Raw genomic sequence first — 21,379 nt, 5'->3', positions numbered from 1 at the left:
ACCAGAGATCATGAAAAGAGTTAAAGAAAAACAAGCATTACTGTTCTTTTGTCAGGACACGTAGAAGCCAGGAAGCCCAGCAAGAGTGTGAAGAGGGTTGGGAGGATTTCTCTCAAAGTTCTGGGGGTGTTGGACACCACGATCTTCCACACGTGGAGAGAAGCTTGTCGAACCACGAGCTGGGTGTCTGAACGGCCCATGTAGAGGCCTGAGAGGACGCGGTTACGACGCTCAGCTCCCAGAGCACTAATGATAGCCTGAGAGGGGTAAAGGTCAAAGATCAGCAAACAAAATTCAACCAATATCAGTTAATAGAAAATGAACTGCTGAGAAAAAAATATATACATATTCATACTTTATTGGATGCAGCAGTTCCAAAGTTGTCGTCCTCTGACGCCGTCTCTGTGGTCATCTTTCCGGTTACTCCAGAGATATGGAACAGCAGGTCGCCAAGCAGCTGCACAGAGCTGAATCTATAAACCAACAAGGGCACGAGTCAGCAGATCAGTAGCTCTATGAGTGACATTTATTGAACTGCCAACATGTTACCGTGCATTTATCTGACCTGATTCTCCACAGGTCATCAAACAGTCCTTGTTCCAGCTCGGGAAGCAGCAGTGCGATGGCGGTCTCAGCGTACATGCTGATGATTCTCTGGCCGGCTCGCAGTGCCGTGTCTCGCACGTACTCGTTCTCATCGGCCAGCGCCTGGTGGACGAGAGAGAGCATGAGGCTGCAGTGGAACATGTACGTGAACACGATACACAGTGAAAAACTGAAAATAGCTATACAAAAAAAGAAACATTTTTATTTTATTATTCATTGTGATTTTAAAATGTTTTACTCTTAGCAGTAAGTAGCTCTTAGTAACCAGTACCTTGAGAATGCAAGGGATGATGGGACCAACATAGGGAGTAAATTTATCTCCAAAAGTGAGCGGCAGGTAGATGAACATCATGATGTAGCCATCTCTGACGTGGGAAGCAATGTCCACCTTGCTGGCAGTTTGCACTACGTCTGGCATTAGCTTGTCCAGCTTCTCTACTCCCAGTCCAGCCATGACCTCAGCCAGACCTGAAAAAGACCGTCACACAAACCACTGAGCTCTTGGCTTTGAGCACAAATCAGAAACACGAGGACAGAGTAGAGAAGAACCCACCTTGTGCAGCTCCTGAGCGGTCCACAGAGCTCTGCTCAGAGGCCAGCGTCTCCATGAGCCACGGCAGCAGGTCGTCAAAGCAGGACTCACCCATCCCCTTAACCATGGCACCCAGGGCTTTAGCTGATACTGTACGAACCTGAAGGGGGAAAGAGAAGGAAACATGATAAAAGATGAAAGGAAGAAATGAGAGGAGATAAAATGAAGTTAAAAAAAAACAAAAAACAAACAACCACGGAGTGAACTGCTGCTTCATCGTCAGCTACATACATACAGGATTATTTAAGAATACTAAACACACCTCAGGCACCGGGTCCAACAAGGAGGCCTTCAGTCCAGGAATAACACTGGGTAGGTATGGTGACAGATCCTGTAAGGAGCAGAAGAAAACAAAAACAAAGCAAACAAATCATTAAGAAAAAGCTTCGGAAAACACTAGTTTTACTGAATGGACTACTCTGATATTTCGCTTATCCCCGTGTACCTTCTGGTCAGTGAGCGAGTACATGTTTCCAATGATCTGAGCAGCCATCTTGCGAGTGTCAGTGGAGCGATCCTGGAAGGCTCTCTGGACGATGGGCATGATGAGGGCGAGAGAGGGGGCGTCGATGAAGTGCACAAACTTGGTGTCCAGCAGCGTCTGCAGGCACGTCTGGGTTTTCCTGGACGGGTCGGTGAGAGCATCCAATAGGATGGGGGTGATAGCTGGAAGAGAAAAACAAACTTAGCTGTTAGCATTACTGTACCTACCACTGGTATAATACCAGTAGATTACAGATGGTCGCCCTCCCTAATCCTGGTTCTGCAGGGGGTTTCTTCCTGTTTACATGGATTTTTTTCCTTCCCACTGTCGCCAAAGTGCTTGCTCATACGGGGTCGTATCATCATCATCGTTTATTTATATAGCACTTTAAAAACACACAAGGCTGACCAAAGTGCTGAACAATAGAAATATAATAGATTCCATAATAATAATAATAAATACGATAAAATAATAAACATAGCAAAAACAATAAAATATAAGTAAATTAAAGTCAGTCAACCACTGAGTCAAAGCCAGTGAATAAAAATGCGTTTTCAATCTGGATTTAAAAACCAGCACTGATGTCGATCGCCTAATGTGAAGAGGAAGATTATTCCAAAGCTTAGGAGCCACGATAGAGAACGCTCGGTCTCCTCTCAGTTTCAACCATGATTTGGGGACTGAGAGCAACAGCTGCTCAGCTGACCGGAGCGAACGAGTGGAGACATAGGGCTTCAGCAGGTGCCAGACCATTTAAAGATTTAAAAACCAATAAAAGAACATTAAAATGAATCCTAAATTCAATTGGAAGCCAGTGCAGGGAGGCCAGAACCGGAGTAATGTGCTCAAATTTCCTTTTACCAGATAAAAACCGTGCCGCAGCATTCTGTACTACTGCAGGCGTGTCAGAGTGCCCAGTCCAACCCCTATTAAAAGGGAGTTGCAATAATCCAAGCGTGAGGTTATAAAAGCGTGAATAACAGTCTCCAAGTCACGCCTTGAAAGAAAAGGTTTAACCTTCGACAGACGCCTGAGTTGATAGAATGACGATTTCACCACCCCATTCACGTGGCCATCAAAGGTAAGTGCAGAGTCGATTTTTACCCAAGATTGGTAATCGAGCTCTTCAGGTGAGGGGTCAGAGCAGCAAGGTCAACATCAGGGATATCAGAGGAACGATTCGGGCCAAACAGAATTGCTTCCGTTTTACGTTCATTAAAATTTAAAAGGTTTTGAGCCATCCATGACTTAACATCACTGAGGCAATCAAGCAGGAGTCTAACTGGGGAGCTATCAGAATGACTGAAAGGAAAATAAAGCTGGCAGTCATCAGCATATAGATGAAATGAAACTTTGTGTTTACGAAAGATCGCACCCAGTGGCAGGAGATACAATGTAAACAGTAATGGCCCAAGAATAGATCCCTGTGGTACACCCCATGGCAGAGGGGCCACAGAGGACAATGACGAGCCCAACTTAACACAGAAGCTCCTGTTTGAGAGGTATGATTTTATCCACAGGAGTGCAAAGCCAGAAATGCCCACATAAAGCTGTAATCGAGAGATCAGCAGGTCGTGATCCACTGTGTCAAATGCAGCAGTAATATCTAGTAGTATAAGCACCACATGTTTACCACAGCCCGTCGCTACCAGAATATCGTTCATAACCTTTATGAGAGCTGTCTCTGTGCTATGAAACGGCTTAAAGCCAGACTGAAAAACATTTGAGAGTTGTTTAGATAATCCATCAGCTGAGTGTGAACAACCTTTTCCAAGATCTTACTCAGAAAAGGAAGTTTAGAGATGGGTCTAAAGTTTGACATTACTGAAATATCTGAGCCTGGCTTCTTAGTAAGGGGTGAATAACTGCATGCTTAAGGTCGTATGATTGTTGGATTTTTCTCTGTATGTATTATTGTAGGGTCTACCTTACAAAATAAAGCACCTTGAGGCGACTGTTGTGATGTGGCGCTGTATAAATAAAACTGAATTAAATTAATATGCAACTCGTCATATCATAAGGTGTTGTACTAGATGTACTAGACATTGTTGAGATGATTTGTTCCAGTCACTCAGAAGAAAACAAACCTTTTTGGCTAAATATTTTAGAGTGAGCCAATTATGGTTATTTATTATTCTGTTTTTATTGTTAGACTGTATTTGGTGCAGCCCCTCAGATGATTTTTTTCTACTTGCAAACTGCAGATTTTAACAGGTGGGTGGGCTTCAGTGCTCTGAGATTAAGGATATCTGTTCTCATTATTATCACGCAAAGAGTTCAAAAGGACTGTCTGAAGCTGAGCTTTTCATGCTTTGGGCTGAAGTTTTGGCTCGCGGAGATTAGCTGTACACTGACCTCATTTGAAACTTTGAGCATGTTAAAGCTTAGCATTCACTGTTGGAAAGTACACATGACAAAATAAGGGAAAGTGCAATATTTCCACTCTAAAAAGTGTATTCAAATTAGGAATGCATTCCTGTGTTAAAAAAGGATTAAACTCATTGCAGCAGAGTATAGCTTTCATTTTATTTGCTCTTCATCGACACTACCTGAAACAGTAGCTTCTGAATGAAGACAAAGGAAATATTCAGATTTTCCGTTTCTTAATCCTCTTTGGGTCCATAGTTTATGACTGCCTATGAGCAACAAGCTTTCTGCATTGGCAGCTGTGCCTCAAGATACTGAATCACTTACCCAGGATCTCTGGGTTGCGGATGACTGAGCCAATTTGTCGGAGGGCCTGCTGGCCGGCCTTCTGCACCTTCACATGGGAGTCAGTCAGCACCTCCGTCAGCTTGGGCACAATGCTGGGCAGGCAGGAGGACAGCTGCTTGGGTGCACAGTAAGCCATGGCACCCAATAACTCCACAGAACCTGCAGGAACAAGAGGGGTGAGCGACGGGATTGGAGTAGTCATCTGACTGAGACTGATTATTACCCATTTATGAACTCTTCGGTGCTGTTACAACAGCTGAAAACCACACGTGTAACTACTGTTCTCTAGTTACATGTGTGTGTGTGCTAAAAAAAAAAACTAGAGCCCATTCTAAATACATCACTATATTCAAGACCTGCTGTGACACCCTTTGACTGAAGATGCGCTTTACCTGCTTTCGTCCTCCAAGACTCCTCCTCCAGGGCCACCAGCAGGGAGGGCAGGACCAGCTTCACCCCATGGGCACTCAGGTTCCTCATCACAGCCTTGGCACAGTCATCTGCAGCCTGGGAGGACAAGCAGGAGGGGTGGTAAAATGTCCCACTTGAGGAAAAGTCTCCAACAACTAATATTTAGACAACAACACGACCTGCCTGCTCACCTCTCTAACATACTGGTTCCCGTCTCCAAAACAGAGCAGGAGGTGTGGCAGCACATGGACAACGTAGGGCTCAAACAGTTTTCCCAACATATTACACAGCATCTCAAAGGCAAACAGCGCCCCTGCAACAAACCAAAAATAAACCGGATACTCTGAGCTGTGCTAATAATGGTGGCATCTGGTATAAAGCGGATGAATCAAAACCAGACAGTTCAATGACTCATGAATTCTTGCTGACCTTCCCTGCGTCTGAAGTTTTTCTTATCCTGGATGGCCTCAGTAAGTGTGGTCATGATGTCCTGCTGTTTAAGCGCCAGGATCCCGAGTCCTTTGACCAGTCCAGCTAGCCCGTACGCTGCACCCTTCCTCTCTGCGTATTTGTCGCTCTCAAGCAGCAGCTGAAGCAGGTTTTTAACAATCCCTGCAGCATCCTCTTTGATGGCGGGGACCAAAGGAGGCAAACAGCTGGCAACAGACTCCTGGACCTGGTGAAGGACGACATACCACACAAGATGACGTTGTGAAAATCGGAGTAGTACAGGTTGAGTGGGTAGAAAAGGAGCCAAAGTAGGCCTTTACCTGCTGTGATGGTGTAGAGAGTGCGGTAATAAGCTTGGCCACAATGGGTTTGACTTTGGGGTCGTTTTTGTCCAAATGTTTGGCCAAGGAGCCCATGAGAATAACCACGCTCTGACGCACAGAGTCGTAGCTGGCATCCTGCGGGGCGTTCTTCAAGAACTCCTCAAACACTGGCAGCAGGGAGCTCACGTTATCCTGACACATAAGGAAGGTGCATGAGATGCCGAGGAATACAGAAATCATAGCTGTCTGAAAACAACGTCTAGAAAAATAGAACTGAGCGTTACCTTGCCGTGTGTGTTGAGCGCTGAAAGGGCGGCGTCCAGCATGCAGCGCCGCACATCAGTGTGGCGATCGTTCAGAGCATCGGGAACGAAGAAAAGGAAGAGAGGGGTGACCTGAGATTCATCCAGGTACTGAGAGAGCTTGTTCAGAGCCAGAGCAATGCCACACCTGGGAATAAAAAACATAATCAGTGCACAAGAACAACACTGCATTCAGCCACAGTCTTTAGGAACACTTCTTAAGTCCTGATGTTTTCCCATCATTTACATTTGGGTAATACAGAACTGTGTGGCACTCAGAGCTTTTTTTCTTTCCTTAAATTCCATCAGACCCAGATTTAATTACCTGGCCTCCCACTGGTCAGGTGGGGCTTCAGAGATGACTCTGCCCAGTGCATCCAGCACAGGCGGTGGTCTCTTTAGAAGGAAAAAAAGAGAAGAAAGAACCGATCAAAACAAACTTATATTGTTACTGGGGGTAAAATTCTTACAGCAATAAAAATCTATGTAAATCGATGGGTGGGACATGTTCTTACATAAAGTTTTTGATGGTAGAGCTCAGTGAGCTGGCAGAGCACCGTGGCAGACTGGTCTCTGTACTGGGACACGGCACTCGACAGAGCGTCAGCTGCTGCAGAGCGGATGGCTTCCTCGTGGTGAGTGACGTCCCCGATCAGCAGTGAGCAGATCTCAGGGACCAACTCCAGACCCAGAGACTCCCAGAGCCTGAGCAGGAGGAACAAACAGGGGAACTGGCCAATTTACAACATTGTTTCTCCACAGCACAAATCAAACATTTTCATCATGTTTTGACTCGAATATAAAAACCAGAATGGTTAAAATGTAAATTATCAAACAATGTTATTGCAGACATGCAACATGGGACTGAATGAAACATGAACGAACAAACAGGCTGAAGAACAAAAGTCAAACATTTTCAGGCAGTGACTGTTTGCAGGAAGTTAGGAACAGGTGTTACATACTTTTCAGCCAAGGCTTGACCTTCCTCCTCAACATCGAATCTGGCAACCCAAAGCCTGCGCAGCAAACTCATCCCGCTGGCGTCTGTGCTGTCTGTAGGCAGGGCAAACTCCATCTCCAACAGCCCCTGAAAACAAACAGGACGAACCGTTAATCAAACGTTGAAACTTAAAATGTTGATTTTCTTGAAAAACGTATGTTTGTTTCACATTTTAATTTGCTAAAATGCTTCAAAAAAGTTAGGACGAGGCACTGAAAGACTGAAAAACATCTGGCGGAATCTCTTAAAACCAGGTTAATTACATGAGTGTGTAAAAAAGAGCAACCCAGAGAGGCCAAGGCTTTCAGGAATACAGCTGAACAATTAAATTAACTTGATTAATTTATTAAAAGACTAAGTTAATTCAGAGAAATCTGTGGCAGTCAGGGACAAAGGCTCTGAACTGTTCTGTAATGGAAACACTTCTAAAAACCACGGCCAGTGAAATGCAAGACAGAGAGACACAGAGACACTTCAGCAAATATCAAAATGAAGTGATCCCAGGCTCACCCTGAGGGCGGCGTCACGGACTGAGAAGCAGGGTGAAAGCAGGGCGTTGAGTAAGACATCGATCTCTGGCTGCTCTGCTACAGTGCAGCCCTCTTCTCCTCCAGCACTGGCACACAGAGCTGTCAGGCACTGAGACGCCAACACCTGAAACACAGTGTGCAAAGTGTCACATTGTGGAGCTACGCAATAATTCTGGAGCAGGGTAAAACAAGACCTAAAAGGTAACATTCAAAATGACTTGATGTCCTACTGAAGCATTAGAAAGGGTCCAAATGTTTGGATACACAAACTCTAAACTCTGGCATTTACCTGGAGCCTCGGTGCTGCTGTGGAAATGACTCTGGTCAGTAGCAACAACATGCTGACACGTGGAAGCAGCTCTGGGCCGTTCTATGACAAGAAAACAACACAAAGAAATGATACTATGCAGTGTTTGGAAATGTACTCTATATCGTGCAAGTCTAGAGCCACTCTTCATTTTATTTACACTGCAAAGAGCCAGACTTTGTCATTTCTAAAGTGCTCTTGGGCAATAATTCTCCAGACTTTCTGAAGGCCTTTCTTTGGACACTGGCCGTTTTTTCACTTTCAGTCCAGCGCTTGTAGCTGAGCATTTTTAAAGGAAGGTCAAGGGTAAAAATGTTGTTAAGTTACTTAACACTGATATATGAATCATGCAAACAACAAAGGCCCTAACTCAAAGAATAAACCTATGTCGCTTTTACACAGAGAAAACAAATGATTTTAAATTGTATTGTAAAATAAAATAAACAGATCTAGGCCAAGAAAAAAGGGGGATGGGATGTAAAGCGTAATTCAAAAACAAAAAACAAAGATTTACAAATCTCATAAACTTAGAAAACATCTTAAACTGAAACTTTATCATTTCTCAAAATACATTTCAGCTTACTCTGAAATTGATGGTGGCAACACATGACCAAATATGTTGGGACAGGAAAAAAACAAACTAAATTAAAAAGTGGTACTAAAAAAAAAAACTGGGCTAGAAGAACGTTTGACAGCTAATCAGGTTAACTTGAAACAGGAACAAGGCGGAAAAATCAATACTGGATACCACATGATCTCTGGGCCTTCGGGCTGCACTGAATTAAAAAGCAGACACGATTCTGTCGTGACTCAGGAGCACTTTAGAAACTGTTCTCTATGAACACAGTTCACTGTGCCGTTCACAAAAGCAGGTTAAAGCTCGATCATGTAAAGAAGCTCTATGTGAACCTGATCTAGAAATGCTGCCATCTTTCTCTGGGCATAAACTCATTTAACATGGACTGAGGTAAAGTGGAAAACTGTTCTGTGGTCAAATGAATTAAATCGGAAATTCTCTTTGGAAAACAGTGGCGCTGCGTCCTCTGGATTAAAGAGGAGAGGGATCATCCAGCTAGCCATCAGCCTTGAAGCCAACATCCTGATTGTATAGGGGTGCATTGGTGTTTATAGAAATGTCAGACTGTACATCTGGAACCAGGCACAATGCTGAAAGGCATATCCAGATTTTGGAGCATCGTGTGCTCCCATGCAGACAGGATCTATTTCAGGAAAGGCCAACAAGACGCTGCTAAATCTCATCCTGCATCTATTACAACAGCATGACTTCATAGTAGAAGAGTTCACCGACCTGCGTGCAGTTCAGACCTTTCACCAACTGAAAACATTTCAGTGCGTCATGTAACATGAAACACCACAAAGAAGTATGGCGACTGTTAAGTAGCTAGAATCCTTTGTCAGGCGAGAGTGAGACAACCTTCATCTCCCAAACGTCCAGCACCTGGTTTCCTCAGTCCCCAGATGTTTACAGACTGTTGTTAAAAGAACAGGGAACTCTACCCTGTGCCAACTTTCACGACACGAGTTGCTGCCATTAAATACCAAAATGAGCCAATATCTTCCTTGAAGTTGAATATTTTCTCCTCTTAAATGTTTGATATGTTTTATGTGCACTATATGAATAAAATATGGGTTTCTGCATATGATTGCATTCTCTTTTTATTTACACGTCACACAGACTCCCAACTTGTTTAGAACTCGCTCTGTGCAGATAACAGCCACCACACAGAAAATGGAATAAAGCCATTCGTCTGTACCTCATCTATGGCAACGTCATCACTGTTGGTGTCAGCCCGAAGCTGAGAGTGTTCATTGATGACCTGCAGTGCTCTCATCATGGTGTTCTCCGCCTCCTCGGTGCTGTCTGAAGACTCCCTGAGTGTAGCGTTGAGGAGAGGGAAGCAGAAGGAAAAGGCAGGAGCAGATAGAGGTGCCGCATCTGAGGAAAAAATAAAAAATACATATTGAAAGCAAAGGAAGAGAAGGTCATCCCTCTCCTGAACGACGCTTGCTTGACGCCGCCCAACACACACGCCAAGGTAACGCTTAATTCTGAGTTTTTTAACAGTTTGCTTTCTATCATTTTTATGTTCCTCGGAATCTCATGTGCCTGCTTTATGTGCCCGGATAATTATTTTTAGTACCTTATAATTTAAAATTATTTACACATGTATGCTATTAGGGTCATTTATACTTAATAGCCTTGTTCACTACAAGGCCTGAATATATTTTTTGGGTCATTGATGTCTGTTGATAATCAAGAGTACTGACCAAACCTAAATGAGCTTCACTGTTTTCACGAAGGATTAAAATTACCGTTAAACGGCACAAACTCATCAGTAAAGTATTTACAGAGATCAGCTCATCTTAGACCTTTAAAGACTGGGACTTTTTTGTTTTTAAACTAGAGCAGGCGCCCTCTGCTGGACGTTTGAAAGAAGTCAGGTTTTCAGACCCATAAGGTATCTTTTACATACTTTAGGTTTGTATTTTCTGCACAGAAATGTCTATTATAAACCTGTCTCCTTTATTTGAGCTTTCATCTGAATTATTTTCATCTTTTGGGGGGAAAAAATATGAAACTGAAACCAGTTTAATATTCATCACATTCAGCAGTTATACTGTGGTCACAGTGAGCAGCGCTTTAGTTTGTGTTCTTTAGATTTTATTCTCATCTTTTAATGTTTTTAATCATCAGTGTGGTGTTGGTTCAAGCCTTTCAGATTTATTGACTCACATTCATTTCATTTTGTGAACCACATGTACTCACCGGCAGTCTTGCCCTCTCTCTGTGGGACGGTGTGGTTGTGCAGCAGCATCACGGTGCGGTGAGCAGCTGTAGCCAGGTCCTCTTGTTCCCAGGCCTTATCCAGATCACACTCAGGCTTCAGTAACCGTAAAGTCACATGACCCACAAGGACAGCTGGATGGGGGAAAGAAAAACAAAAGTGATTTTAAACTGAGATGCCAGAAACAGTGTTTTAAAACTACACCAAGACAGACTTTGTACCCAGATGTTGAAGGCTCTTGGGCATGAGGCACACTCCAATATCCAAGAAGACCTGCTGGATGCTTGGAGCAGCCAGGGGGGAATGCAGCAGGGGCATTAGGACCTGGAGGACAGCAGGGAGCTCCCTGGTGATCTGAGCAGGTCTCTCTATCAGAGTGGCTTCCAGGAGACCCACCACACTCTGCAGCTCTCCATCCAGCTGCAAACAGGGAATTTTAAAATGTCACACTGGGGGCACTCTGTTTTAATGACCTGATTTACTGGACAGACTTTAGAGCTCCTTACCTCTTGGAGTCTTTTGCGAGTAGCAGACTCTTTTTCCAGCTGGATTTGCATCATTTCCTTCTGTTTGGTAGTTAGCTGGATCTCCTCTTTGATACCTTTCTTCTTCTTGAGCTCCTGTCACATCAAAAAGGAAATTAACACATTCAAATAGTTTCAAACATTAAGGTCCTTAAAAAAATAAAAAACAATAATTAATCTACCTCCTGTAACTCCAGTTCAATGATCTGTTCCTTGTATGAGTACGCCTTGTTCTCTCGCTTCATGTTTACTTTCTTAGTGTTTTCCTTCTGGGCACTGCAGCAGGTTAACAGAGGGGAGACAGGAGTGAATAAATGTCCCACAGACGGAGCTCTGAGTTCAGCTGCAGGTGAGTGAAACTGCGCATTTACCTCTGGATGATACTCTTGTCATACAGTTCTCCCTCGGGTGTCAACATGATGGCGTACTCCTCCCTGGTGACCTGAAGCAGTGCCGGTTTGGAAAGCCCTTCAGTAATGTGACTGATCACCCGTGGCAACAGCTTGTTTGGGGAGAGGCGTGAAAGGGAGCCCACTGCATTTCTGACCGCCTGAGGAGAAAGGAAGAAAATAAAAATAAATACATAAAATCACTAAATAATCCAAGACCTTATTCATCACTTAAGATACAAAGAGAAAGTCTGCAAGTGTACGAGTTTAGTGAACAGTAAGAAAAACTGTTCTTCAATTTAAGATGAAATAAAAAAAGAAATGCTGCTTTTTAGCTGGAGAGCAAATGTAAAGAGGTGCATGTTTGTTATCATCATCTGAACTCGTCTCCTTTCCTGGATCTAGATGCTACATGAAGCTGTTTCATTCTGTTTTTTCACCATTTTCTACATGAATCTGTATAAACAAATGTGGAATACAAGAAATGAAGCTGTACGATTGTCAAACCTGGTTGTCGGCATCGACTTTGAGCAGCTGTGGGAGAATAGCCTCTAGGTTGTTTTCTATGAACTCTTCAGCTTTCAAGTTCATGGAGGAGAGGAGAACAGGCCAGAGGCCACGGCAAGCTTCCACTAAAAAAGATAAACGTGGAGTGAGACATTTCAGATGCTGCTACCACCACCAAAGCACTATAGCAACAAACCTCGGGGTTATCAAACAGTGAAAACCATGTACCTATAGATGGATGATGAGAAACTATCAGGGTCTCCATAGCCAAACTCTCTGCTTCAGCAGGATCGCCCCACTGGCTGGCAGAGGAGCAAACAACACACAGTGCGTCCAACAGGACGCGAGGGGGCACATAGCTGCGACCCAGCTCAGTCAGCTCTCCGGACTCTGACACCACGCTGTCCTGGGGTAAAACCTGAAAGTTTACAGTATTGTCAGTAAGATAAAAAATAAAGTGAGTAGAAAGAGTTAGCATCCAGCCCTGCAGCGGCTGGAAATGATAAGTGATTCTGTACTTTGTGTTTGTTGATGACCACCCGCAGTTCCCCAAGAAGGCCATGAGCAAGACTGGATCCTCCCAAAGAGGAGAGAAGCTTCCTGATTGTCTGCTGTGCTCTCTTCCTCACACGCCAGCTTCGAGACAACAGAGCCGCAACCGTGGCCTGATGATACATCCTACAGAGCGCACAAAAGGGCAAATGTCATTAAAGCAAAACGGGATAAAAGGCAGACTGCGTGCTTCCTGCATAAAAACAACACTAGGTGACTTTTAATTTCAGCAAGTCAGCAAGTTTGGGTTTTGTCCTGTTTACTTCAACAACTCTTTTGGAATTGGGGTTGTATCTGTATTCCAACCAAACACTGCCATGGGCCAATATTACCTTCCAGACCTGTATCTAAATGACAGACTGATGTTTTTCTGTTGTTTCCACCTTTTTACTGCTTAAATGTTAAAACATGGTATGATGAAAAGATTTAAAACAGTTTTTTTCTTATTAAGATTTGTTACTAGCCTAAGGGGAATAAATAACAGCAAGAAAAACAAACTACAGGGATCAAGCATCGCATGTGAAGACTTTTTCACACAACAATTTCTTGCATTTAGGCTCCTTCATACAGTAAAAGCACTGCCCCAACAGTATTAATACCATGGGAATATGTAAAATAGCATAAGCAAGTTGTGTAAGGTCCTACATTTTAAACCCTATTTCACTGCCCACTAAAAAAAAAAAGGTACCATATCAGGTTAAAGTTAACATATGTTTCTGGCGATAACTGGGCTGATATCAGTCAGCTGATGTAGGCACTGACAGCAGATACTGGTATGCTGTCAATAAGTGCTATCATCAAAAGCCTTTAAAGCTTTTATTCAATCTTTTCAATCAATCTGTATCAGCCATAAAGAAGAGACATAAGAAAGGCTCTCACCTTCACCTTGTTAGAAATATCAAAAAGGGCACACGATGTGTGAGGACAGTATTTTGATATCTAAGTGTTTCTGGTGTGAATGAACACTGAGGTTAGACTCACTGTGCTTTGCTGCTGTTCAGTCTGTGGGCATGATCTAAAAACAGCCGTTCACAGAGCTGCAGCACTGTGAGCAGAGCTAGAGACAGAGTGCAAAACAGAAATGAGACATTTTTGAAATCGCTCATAAGCAACGTAAAACTACATAACAGCATTTTTAAAATGCTCTTACTTTCTTCACTGCACTGGGAGAGGAACTTCTCTGTAGTGAATAACGGCTTCTTCTCATCCAAGATCAGATTCCAAAAGCTGGTGAATTTGGTCTCTGCAGGGACAAAAACAGCCTCTGTCACTTCATATTCTCTTAGAGGCTCTATAAGTGACAAAAAGCCACAGCTGGAACAAAAAGCCTCACCTGTCTGTGTCTCCAGCAGAGCCAATCGACTCAAGAGAACAGACGCCGCCACGCCCTCCGCAAGCAGAGCATGCTGGGAGTTCTGCGCTGCAGCTTTCTCAATTGTCTGGAGCAGCAACGGTATGAGGTCTGAGGCTTGGGCCAGAGTGTCACCTGGACAACAGACAAATAAGGTTTGACTTCCTTTAAGCCAGCTGCACACGTGTGATGCAGCATAATGTCTCCTTGCGTCTCACTGACCTTTGAAGGCCCCCAGCATGGCTTGAAGGTAGGCATGCCGAACCAGAGAGGTGGAGGTCTTCAGGGTGAACGCCTTCTTGAACCAATCCAGCAGAGCGACGGGAACTTCCACCGTGAGGCGGTTGCTCCACTGGGAGAGCACAGACACTGCGTGCACCAAGGTGCCCTCATGGACTAAACAAAAGGAGAACAACAAGTTTAGAGTAACCCTGGATTTTGAGCTCACAGACACACAGGACCAAGAGAGGAAGGTGAGGAAGATGAGCGTTACCTTCCTGCTGTAAATAGGGGATGAACATCACAGTGACTGCAGAGCTCAGAGTCTGGTTGGAGGCTCCTGACACGGTATGATGGCTGCAGCTGGCAATGCCTGCAACATTTAGAGCAAATGCTTGCCTTTCTTTTCTCATGTTAAACGGCCAAGCTCATAAATACAAAGTGTTTGAAAGCCTGCATACCTGACAACACACTCATCTTTTGGGCAACAACTGTGAGCTTTCCTTCAGAACCTGCAACCACAACAATACTGCTTCAGCTCAACAAACCCAAATATAAAAATCTTCATTATTTGGGAAATAGTTAGTTCACCTCCGAGGATTTTGAAGAGATGTGTGACGACATCCTGCACAGCTGTGGGGTCGCTGCACTGCTGGGCCAAGTTCTGCACGGCCTGGACTGCTCCCTCCATCAGCTGGGCATTATTAGCTTTCAGCTGACCTGCAACACAAAGCACAATGATACCTAAAGCATAGCATCGCACAGGCTGAGTGTGTGGTTTAAAATCATGTTGCTCAAGAAATAAAGAGCACCAGCCGAAGCCTTACTTGCGAGTGCCTTTCCGATATCCATGGCATACTGACTGAGGTCGAGCGTTACAGCAGACAGCAGACAGGAAACGGCTGCAATGACATCAAAGAGTTGGTTTTTTTTTCCTCATTTGCTGCATGAGCTTCAGACAGGTGAGGATTAAACACTATGACCAAAAGCTAAAGGCAGCTCACTCTGCATGGCGTTCTCGGGGCTGCGGAGCATCGTCTTCTGCAGGGTAGGGAGCAGCGTCTCCTTAAACTCAGGGTGAGACACGTGACGCAGTAATGAAGTACTTTTGTCCAGAATGTGCTGCTGTGGTTTCGTCTTGCTCATGAGGACCGATTTCACGTACAGGTCCAGCAGCGCGCTCTGAAAGAAGCACACAAAGAACATCAGGGTACAAAGAGATATCAGAAAGAACTGCTAAAAATGGAAAATAAATTTAAACTCACCCTGTGTTTCTCTATAGTAGCGTTGTCCTTTTGAGCAGAGCAGAAGTCAAAACACACCCCCAGCAAAGCCAGAGTCGTGGGGCTCTGCTCCAGAGTCAACAGGGTGCTGATGTACTGATTGACCATCCCCGGGTTCTGGTAAAGAGAAGTGACTGTTAGAAAACCTGTGTGAATCATCAAATGGCTAGTTGGCCAAACCTAAAAGCAGTTGAAGTTTCTGCAGCCTGTTCTACACCATATTTATATCAATGTCATGTTCAGTGGTAACTAAATATTAAAACATGGAAGAAAAAAAACCTAAAAGAAAAAGAAGTGACTTATTTTTATAAACACACTGTCTTTGTTTCAGTGGGGAAAAAAAATGTGAAATAACAAAAAAAAAAAAAAAAAAAACTGAGTATCAGCTTTACTGTTGGCAAAACTGTTATTTTAAACATCTGTATCAGCCCAGAATTTCACATTTGGTCCATCTCGATTATTGAACTACAGTTACTTTTTTGAAATTTGACATTAAATCAAATAGTGAGATAGTTTACATATCATTTATCATGGTAGTAAGAAATGACCAGCTTTCTATAACAGTGTTAAATACGTGCAGCTACATCATATGAAAACACTTCAGCAGTACACAATCATCTGGAATATGATATTCAAATTGGCCATTTTTATGTGTTAGTAAAGTCTGGGTTTTTAACTACAACTTATCACCTTCACTGTAGCCTCACTGTGTGTGCACACGCACGCTAAGTTATGTTGAAATGAACCCACGTAAGCAAAGGACAATTTCTGTTTGTGCATACTGAGCTAATGAAATCAGCTTTGCATGCATAATTAAAGCCATAACAAACTGTTTATTGAGTGCTCTCTGTGACAGCTGACATGATCTGGTGCTTGTGAATTTAATAAACTGCACCTTTAGGTGAAGTGAATGAAAGTGAGATGTGAAAAAAGCAGGTCAGATCCAAGAATGTGTTCTAACTCACTCCCTTCCACAAGTGACTGAGATTCTTGAGGCTTGACTTCTTAGCGGTGGCCTTGGCTCCACCCACAACCTCAGCCACAAGAAGACTCTGAACCTCCACCTGAAAGAGAAGCCAAAACACCCAGGGGTGAGACCAACATCCAAGTAAAACCTGTGCTCTATTACAGGAAGCAGGTTTAGTGAACAACTCTGAGTTTGTTAACCTTGAGATTTGGTTTTCTGTTCTAGAAAGCGAGCTAACGGACTCTGTGGACTCAGCCAGCTCGCATTCAGGTTTTCTTCCTCCCCTCCTGGTGCACCTGAACCAGCTGACTGACACTCAGATTCATTTCCTCATTCATAAAGTTTAAAAGCGCACATTGAAGTGGATTCACCTGCAGACCTTCATGTTTTTACAAACACTGAAGTCCCAGGTAGATGTAAGTTTTCTTGATTTTTGTATTAAAACGAGTGCTTTCTAAAAGGATGGAGACAGCGACTGCAGCACAGATTTATCATCAGCTCAGAATAAAATTTCAGTTTCCATGTTTCTGACTCTGTGGACAATAACACAGCTATTCCTGTCAGCTGTCCCTGCACTGCAAACAATTATTGTATCTTATTGCAGCATTCACAGTTTAAATAAAACATCTCTGTATATGAAGCTTTAAACAGTCATTTGTTGTGTTGTCATCACTCTGGTGGAAAAATGTCCGTTACAGGTGGATCTCGGACATGTGATTATTTCAATGAAGATGAGGCTGAAATTAAATTAAATGATTTTAAGACTCTTCAAACTGAACAAAATGTATTTTAAATGGACGTTTTAAATGCAGCTGCAGACAGTCTGCGGTTTAACAATCTCAAAAAGTTGAAATTTGTTCACAGATTGAGATTCAGCCATTAAATGGCTTCAAAGAGCCTGAAATTTAGAGTCTCAACTTTAACATATTTTCAAGTGAAGAGCACCTAAATCACTCCCAGTGAGTCGACCCAGAACCAGGACAGGTAAAAGACTCTGTAACAGATCAGCAAACCGTGTCCATGTCAGAGTCCACTTGGAGAGCAGGACGGATGCTAAATGGATTCATTCCGGATCAGAACGTTTGCTTTTACTAATAAAACAGATTCTGTCATCTAAATTTGCTCCTGTCAGGTAAGAGCACAATAATTAGAATATAAATATTAAATGTCAAACTGGGACTCCATCTTGACCTCATAAAAAGTTCAAGTTGGGTAAATGACGGCCACAGACATAAATTTTACATCAAACTTTTATACAGTCTGATGATGTCAGAGGCCATCATGGTGCAAGCTGATTAAAACTCTTTTCCTCCTCCAATTTTTGAAGATAGATATCGGTCCACACTGATGTGTTCCTCTGCTCTTTACCCTCAACTTTTATATTTATCCGTTACCATGGTGAATTGTGGCATTGGAGCTCCATTGACGATGGCTTTCTTTACGTAATTATGCGCTTAACTAAGGGGAACAATCTTAAAATTGAACTTGCTCTGATCAGCTGTTTCAGAAAGAGAAACTAAGAGCTGCTGATGTCAGACTTTATTTTTAAACTCAGTTTGTTGACCATGTTTCCTGGTATATGGCCCTGGTCTCATGCGAGCAAATCCTGTTGATAAAATGTTTAAATAATGCCATTTGTCACAAAGAGAAAAGAAAAAAAAAAAGAAAAAGCATTTTCACTGACCATTTTCTTCCAGGTTGGTCCTTCTCTTTTCTCTGGGGCAGAGAACACACTGGACACTAAAAGGCAGGTCCAAGACAGGCCAACGAAGGCGGCGGAGCCTGTGGCTTTACTGCAAATACAACAAAGAAATCAACCAGAACAATATGTAAACAGAAAAATGACATTTTTCCACAGTGCATCCAAAAAAAATGGAAGAACACTTCAAGTTTTCCAAATTTGAATGGAGATGTGAGAACTTTGGAAAACAAAAAAAATAACAGCACGTAAAACGTAAGTTTTTATGGTAATGTTGAAGGAGGCTATCCCAATTGTCGTAGGGCAAGAGGTGGAGAAGTTGTTAGTTCAGGACCCCCAGTAAGCACACTGGAACCCATTACCTTCTTGCTGTGAGGCGGCAGTAATTCCCAGATGGATAAGACATTACAGAATACCTACAGTCAAACATGGTCATGGCAGCAACATGCTGCAGGACTGTTGTTCTGTGACAGGATCACACAGATGGAAGGACGGATGCAGAAAAATACAGTGAAAACTTTTCTTCCAGAGCGCCCCAGATCTCACATTTCAGAAACTCAAGAATGTGAAAAGAAAGCAGTGTCTTCATAAAGCTCTGGACTGCTGCCCTGCTGTGTGCTGATGCCTTCTCAAAGGTTTAGAAAAAAAAATCCAAGCTTTTATGATCCAAGGCAACTTTAGGGCGTCGATGCTGTCAATGGCTTCACCCAAGCAAAGAACCTAAATATTCAGTTTTTACTTTTCATACACTTAGAAAACACTCAAACCCTCTTGCCATGTCAAGAGGATTGTGGAGTAGTGTGTGCAACGAGAAAGCGAATAAACACTATTTACTATGCCATAAAGCAATGCACCCACATTATTTTAATTAAAGCCGCTACACTAAGTTATATAAATTATGTTTACTGTGCCAGGCAAACACAGAAAGATTAAAGATGTTTATGACTCTTCTCTTCTGTAAGTCTGTAAAAGCAGGAATTTATTACCAGTGAACATCTGCAATGTTTAAAGCCAACTAGATGCACCCTGAAGTTTGGGTCATTACCTGGGCTCTCCAGTTTTGCTGATGACTCCACTGTTGAGCAGGCAGTGGAGCAGGCTGGTTACCAGGATGTCAGGCTTACTTTCAGCCAGCTGGCCAATAACAGAGAGCAGCTCTCTGCGTGATGCAGCATCCCTGAAGAGCGCACACAGGATAGAAAGTGTTGAAACCCCTGACAACAACTGAGTGTAAAGATTCACCTTCACTGTTACAGATGATGTCAGAAACCCACCGATATCTGTGAGGGGTGAGGCAGAAGAGCTTGCATAGTCCTTTAATGGCGGGCTCTGGTAACTCTAAAACAAAAGCATTTTACAGCTTGTTATTGTTTACTGAAGACTGAAAAGTGGAGAGATTAAAAAAGAAGAAGACATAAGCTCTCACCTTTGCCCTTTATACACCGTTTCAGGTCTCCGAATATCTCCTTACGCTCCTTCACGCTGGCTGTATTCACTTTCACAGCAAATTTCTTCAGCGTGTCTGAAACCTGAAGCAAAACTCACAATGAGAAAGGAAAACATGACAGCAGTCTTGTGTAAGAGCTAAAAATGTGCAGCTTGTGGTCATGTGAGGCAGAGGAAGGGGGTTCAGTAACACATCAGAGAATGGGCTTGATAAGAATACTTGGGTGTGTTTTTTATTGGATGGTGTCTTAAATGACTGCTGAACTTAATTGTCAGCTCGGCTCTGTTAAAATGTTTGTCCCTCATACTTGAACGTTCATGTCAGAAGGCTATGAACTTGGTCGGAGACGATGAAAACAAAAGTTTGAGGCGGTCCTCTGCTGAGTACCGACTCGCTCCTCTGCTCTCGTCAGCTGAACAGCTCAGCCTCATCCAGTCACACTTGATGCGACGTAGCACAAAGCTAACGGCTTGCTAGTTAGCTGCTGTAGAGGGCCGCTCGACTCTCGTGGCGAACACCGAAACCCGTCGAGATGTTCAAATAAATGGACCCCCAAGACACCACCATTTTTGTTTCTGCCTCACCTGAAAGCTATAGTAAAAGTAGTTAATAAAATCCTGCCACACAAACCTGCGTGTCCGCCGCCATCTTGCCGGTCTTGATGCAGGAAGGACTTGTTAGCGCCACTTCCGGGTCACGGCGGCTACGTATGCTTCTGCTGCATTCTTGAGAACTGGGAAAGTTCAAGTTCCAATCTAGTAACAAGAAAAATCATAAAGAAAACACAATATTAATCTGTAACACCTAATTTTGTAATTGCAAACTTTTATGCACGAGGTACTATGAATGCAACCCCATAAACCCACACGCACCACAACTCAGTCCTGTTTTCTTTATAATATCAAACACACAGTTCCATGTAAGATAAGCTTCTGTACGCCCTGCCGTCGTCATGAGCTCAGGTTATTACTCTTGCAGCTATGAAACCCCCTCTTTATATAAAAATTTATTAATTAATTTAAAAAAAGATGCCACTTTCAGCTGTTCCCTTGTCGCCACAGCAGATAGCTCCTTGACTGATTTGGCGTAGTTCTCCTGACGCAATCGCGAAGGAAATTTGTGTCTGCGATTGAACAGTGTGTAAACCACATTTATTTTATTTTTAACCTGTGGTGTGAGTAAGTAAATGGTGTTGGGTTCAAATCGTTTTCCCAACATAAGAAAGAGCGGTAATAACAACAACAAAGTCTTGAAAGAGCAGCAATAACAATGATGTGTGTTGCTGCAGCAGCTTTATCCAAATCATTGTCATCGCCATGTCCCCTCACAGTTTTGTTCTCTCCTGTGTCTTGGAGTGTTGCAGAAAAATTCTAGTTTAACCTCACATGTAGATTTAGGCGGTTAGAACTTCACTGTATGATTTTGTAAAACCTTTGTATGCTCAGATGAAGTATGTGTATGTGTCAGCGTGACTTTGTGAAAACTGCTTAGCTTTGCTTAACGATGTTTCGCTATGTTGTCTGCTAACTCTTTTGCTCAGAAGGAGAAGAAGAGTTGTGTGTAGGCAAAGCTGGCATGACTGTGAACTGTAATGTTTGATGTGTGTGCTGGCTCTCCTGCGCGCAGTAATAAATAGCTTGAACACAGCTTTTTCAGTGTTTCAGACTTTATTTACAAAATCCCGCGACAGGGGGGATTAGAAAATTGTTTAACATTTGCATTTGGTAAATTTCACAAAGACTATGTCAGATTATAAAAGCTGTTCATTTTTTAGCTTTAACATTTTCTCACATGATTTTATGTGTCCTCTAATTAATTTATACAAGGCCGTTATTGCTATTCTTCCTGTTGTGTGTATCTAACTTGTGGTGTTTGACTTGTATAATTTATTTATTTATGTTTTTTTTTTTTATC

The 21,379-nt window shown here is 43.0% G+C and overlaps 1 protein-coding gene across 1 annotated transcript in view; it reads right to left on the bottom strand.

Moving 5' to 3' along the window:
• gcn1 (GCN1 activator of EIF2AK4) overlaps positions 1-20,151 on the bottom strand; it is a 29,227-nt gene extending 9,076 nt beyond the window's left edge. The window contains exons 1-43 of the mRNA XM_005746064.1: positions 20,096-20,151; positions 19,445-19,547; positions 19,293-19,356; positions 19,064-19,195; positions 18,004-18,112; positions 16,318-16,416; positions 15,335-15,469; positions 15,074-15,251; positions 14,897-14,971; positions 14,661-14,789; positions 14,531-14,581; positions 14,344-14,442; positions 14,073-14,246; positions 13,833-13,985; positions 13,650-13,742; positions 13,481-13,556; positions 12,466-12,625; positions 12,176-12,365; positions 11,948-12,072; positions 11,423-11,601; positions 11,234-11,327; positions 11,034-11,147; positions 10,749-10,947; positions 10,509-10,661; positions 9,496-9,677; positions 7,703-7,783; positions 7,394-7,537; positions 6,846-6,970; positions 6,399-6,588; positions 6,209-6,279; positions 5,866-6,031; positions 5,579-5,773; positions 5,238-5,484; positions 5,000-5,121; positions 4,790-4,904; positions 4,377-4,556; positions 1,644-1,864; positions 1,461-1,529; positions 1,160-1,298; positions 878-1,074; positions 566-708; positions 356-473; positions 42-257 (exon numbers count right to left, since the gene is read on the bottom strand). Coding sequence (XP_005746121.1) covers positions 42-257; positions 356-473; positions 566-708; positions 878-1,074; positions 1,160-1,298; positions 1,461-1,529; positions 1,644-1,864; positions 4,377-4,556; positions 4,790-4,904; positions 5,000-5,121; positions 5,238-5,484; positions 5,579-5,773; positions 5,866-6,031; positions 6,209-6,279; positions 6,399-6,588; positions 6,846-6,970; positions 7,394-7,537; positions 7,703-7,783; positions 9,496-9,677; positions 10,509-10,661; positions 10,749-10,947; positions 11,034-11,147; positions 11,234-11,327; positions 11,423-11,601; positions 11,948-12,072; positions 12,176-12,365; positions 12,466-12,625; positions 13,481-13,556; positions 13,650-13,742; positions 13,833-13,985; positions 14,073-14,246; positions 14,344-14,442; positions 14,531-14,581; positions 14,661-14,789; positions 14,897-14,971; positions 15,074-15,251; positions 15,335-15,469; positions 16,318-16,416; positions 18,004-18,112; positions 19,064-19,195; positions 19,293-19,356; positions 19,445-19,547; positions 20,096-20,113 — 5,823 coding nt within the window. The 5' untranslated portion in view covers positions 20,114-20,151. The remainder of the gene's footprint in view (positions 1-41; positions 258-355; positions 474-565; positions 709-877; positions 1,075-1,159; positions 1,299-1,460; positions 1,530-1,643; positions 1,865-4,376; positions 4,557-4,789; positions 4,905-4,999; positions 5,122-5,237; positions 5,485-5,578; positions 5,774-5,865; positions 6,032-6,208; positions 6,280-6,398; positions 6,589-6,845; positions 6,971-7,393; positions 7,538-7,702; positions 7,784-9,495; positions 9,678-10,508; positions 10,662-10,748; positions 10,948-11,033; positions 11,148-11,233; positions 11,328-11,422; positions 11,602-11,947; positions 12,073-12,175; positions 12,366-12,465; positions 12,626-13,480; positions 13,557-13,649; positions 13,743-13,832; positions 13,986-14,072; positions 14,247-14,343; positions 14,443-14,530; positions 14,582-14,660; positions 14,790-14,896; positions 14,972-15,073; positions 15,252-15,334; positions 15,470-16,317; positions 16,417-18,003; positions 18,113-19,063; positions 19,196-19,292; positions 19,357-19,444; positions 19,548-20,095) is intronic.
• Between the last annotated feature and the right edge of the window lie 1,228 nt (positions 20,152-21,379).

The sequence above is a fragment of the Pundamilia nyererei genome, unplaced genomic scaffold, assembly GCF_000239375.1.
Source record: "Pundamilia nyererei isolate P.nyererei 1_Seehausen unplaced genomic scaffold, PunNye1.0 scaffold00172, whole genome shotgun sequence".
Lineage (NCBI taxonomy): Eukaryota > Metazoa > Chordata > Actinopteri > Cichliformes > Cichlidae > Pundamilia > Pundamilia nyererei.
The sequence above is the reverse complement of the archived record's forward strand: the minus strand, read 5'-3'. Positions and strand labels throughout refer to the sequence as shown.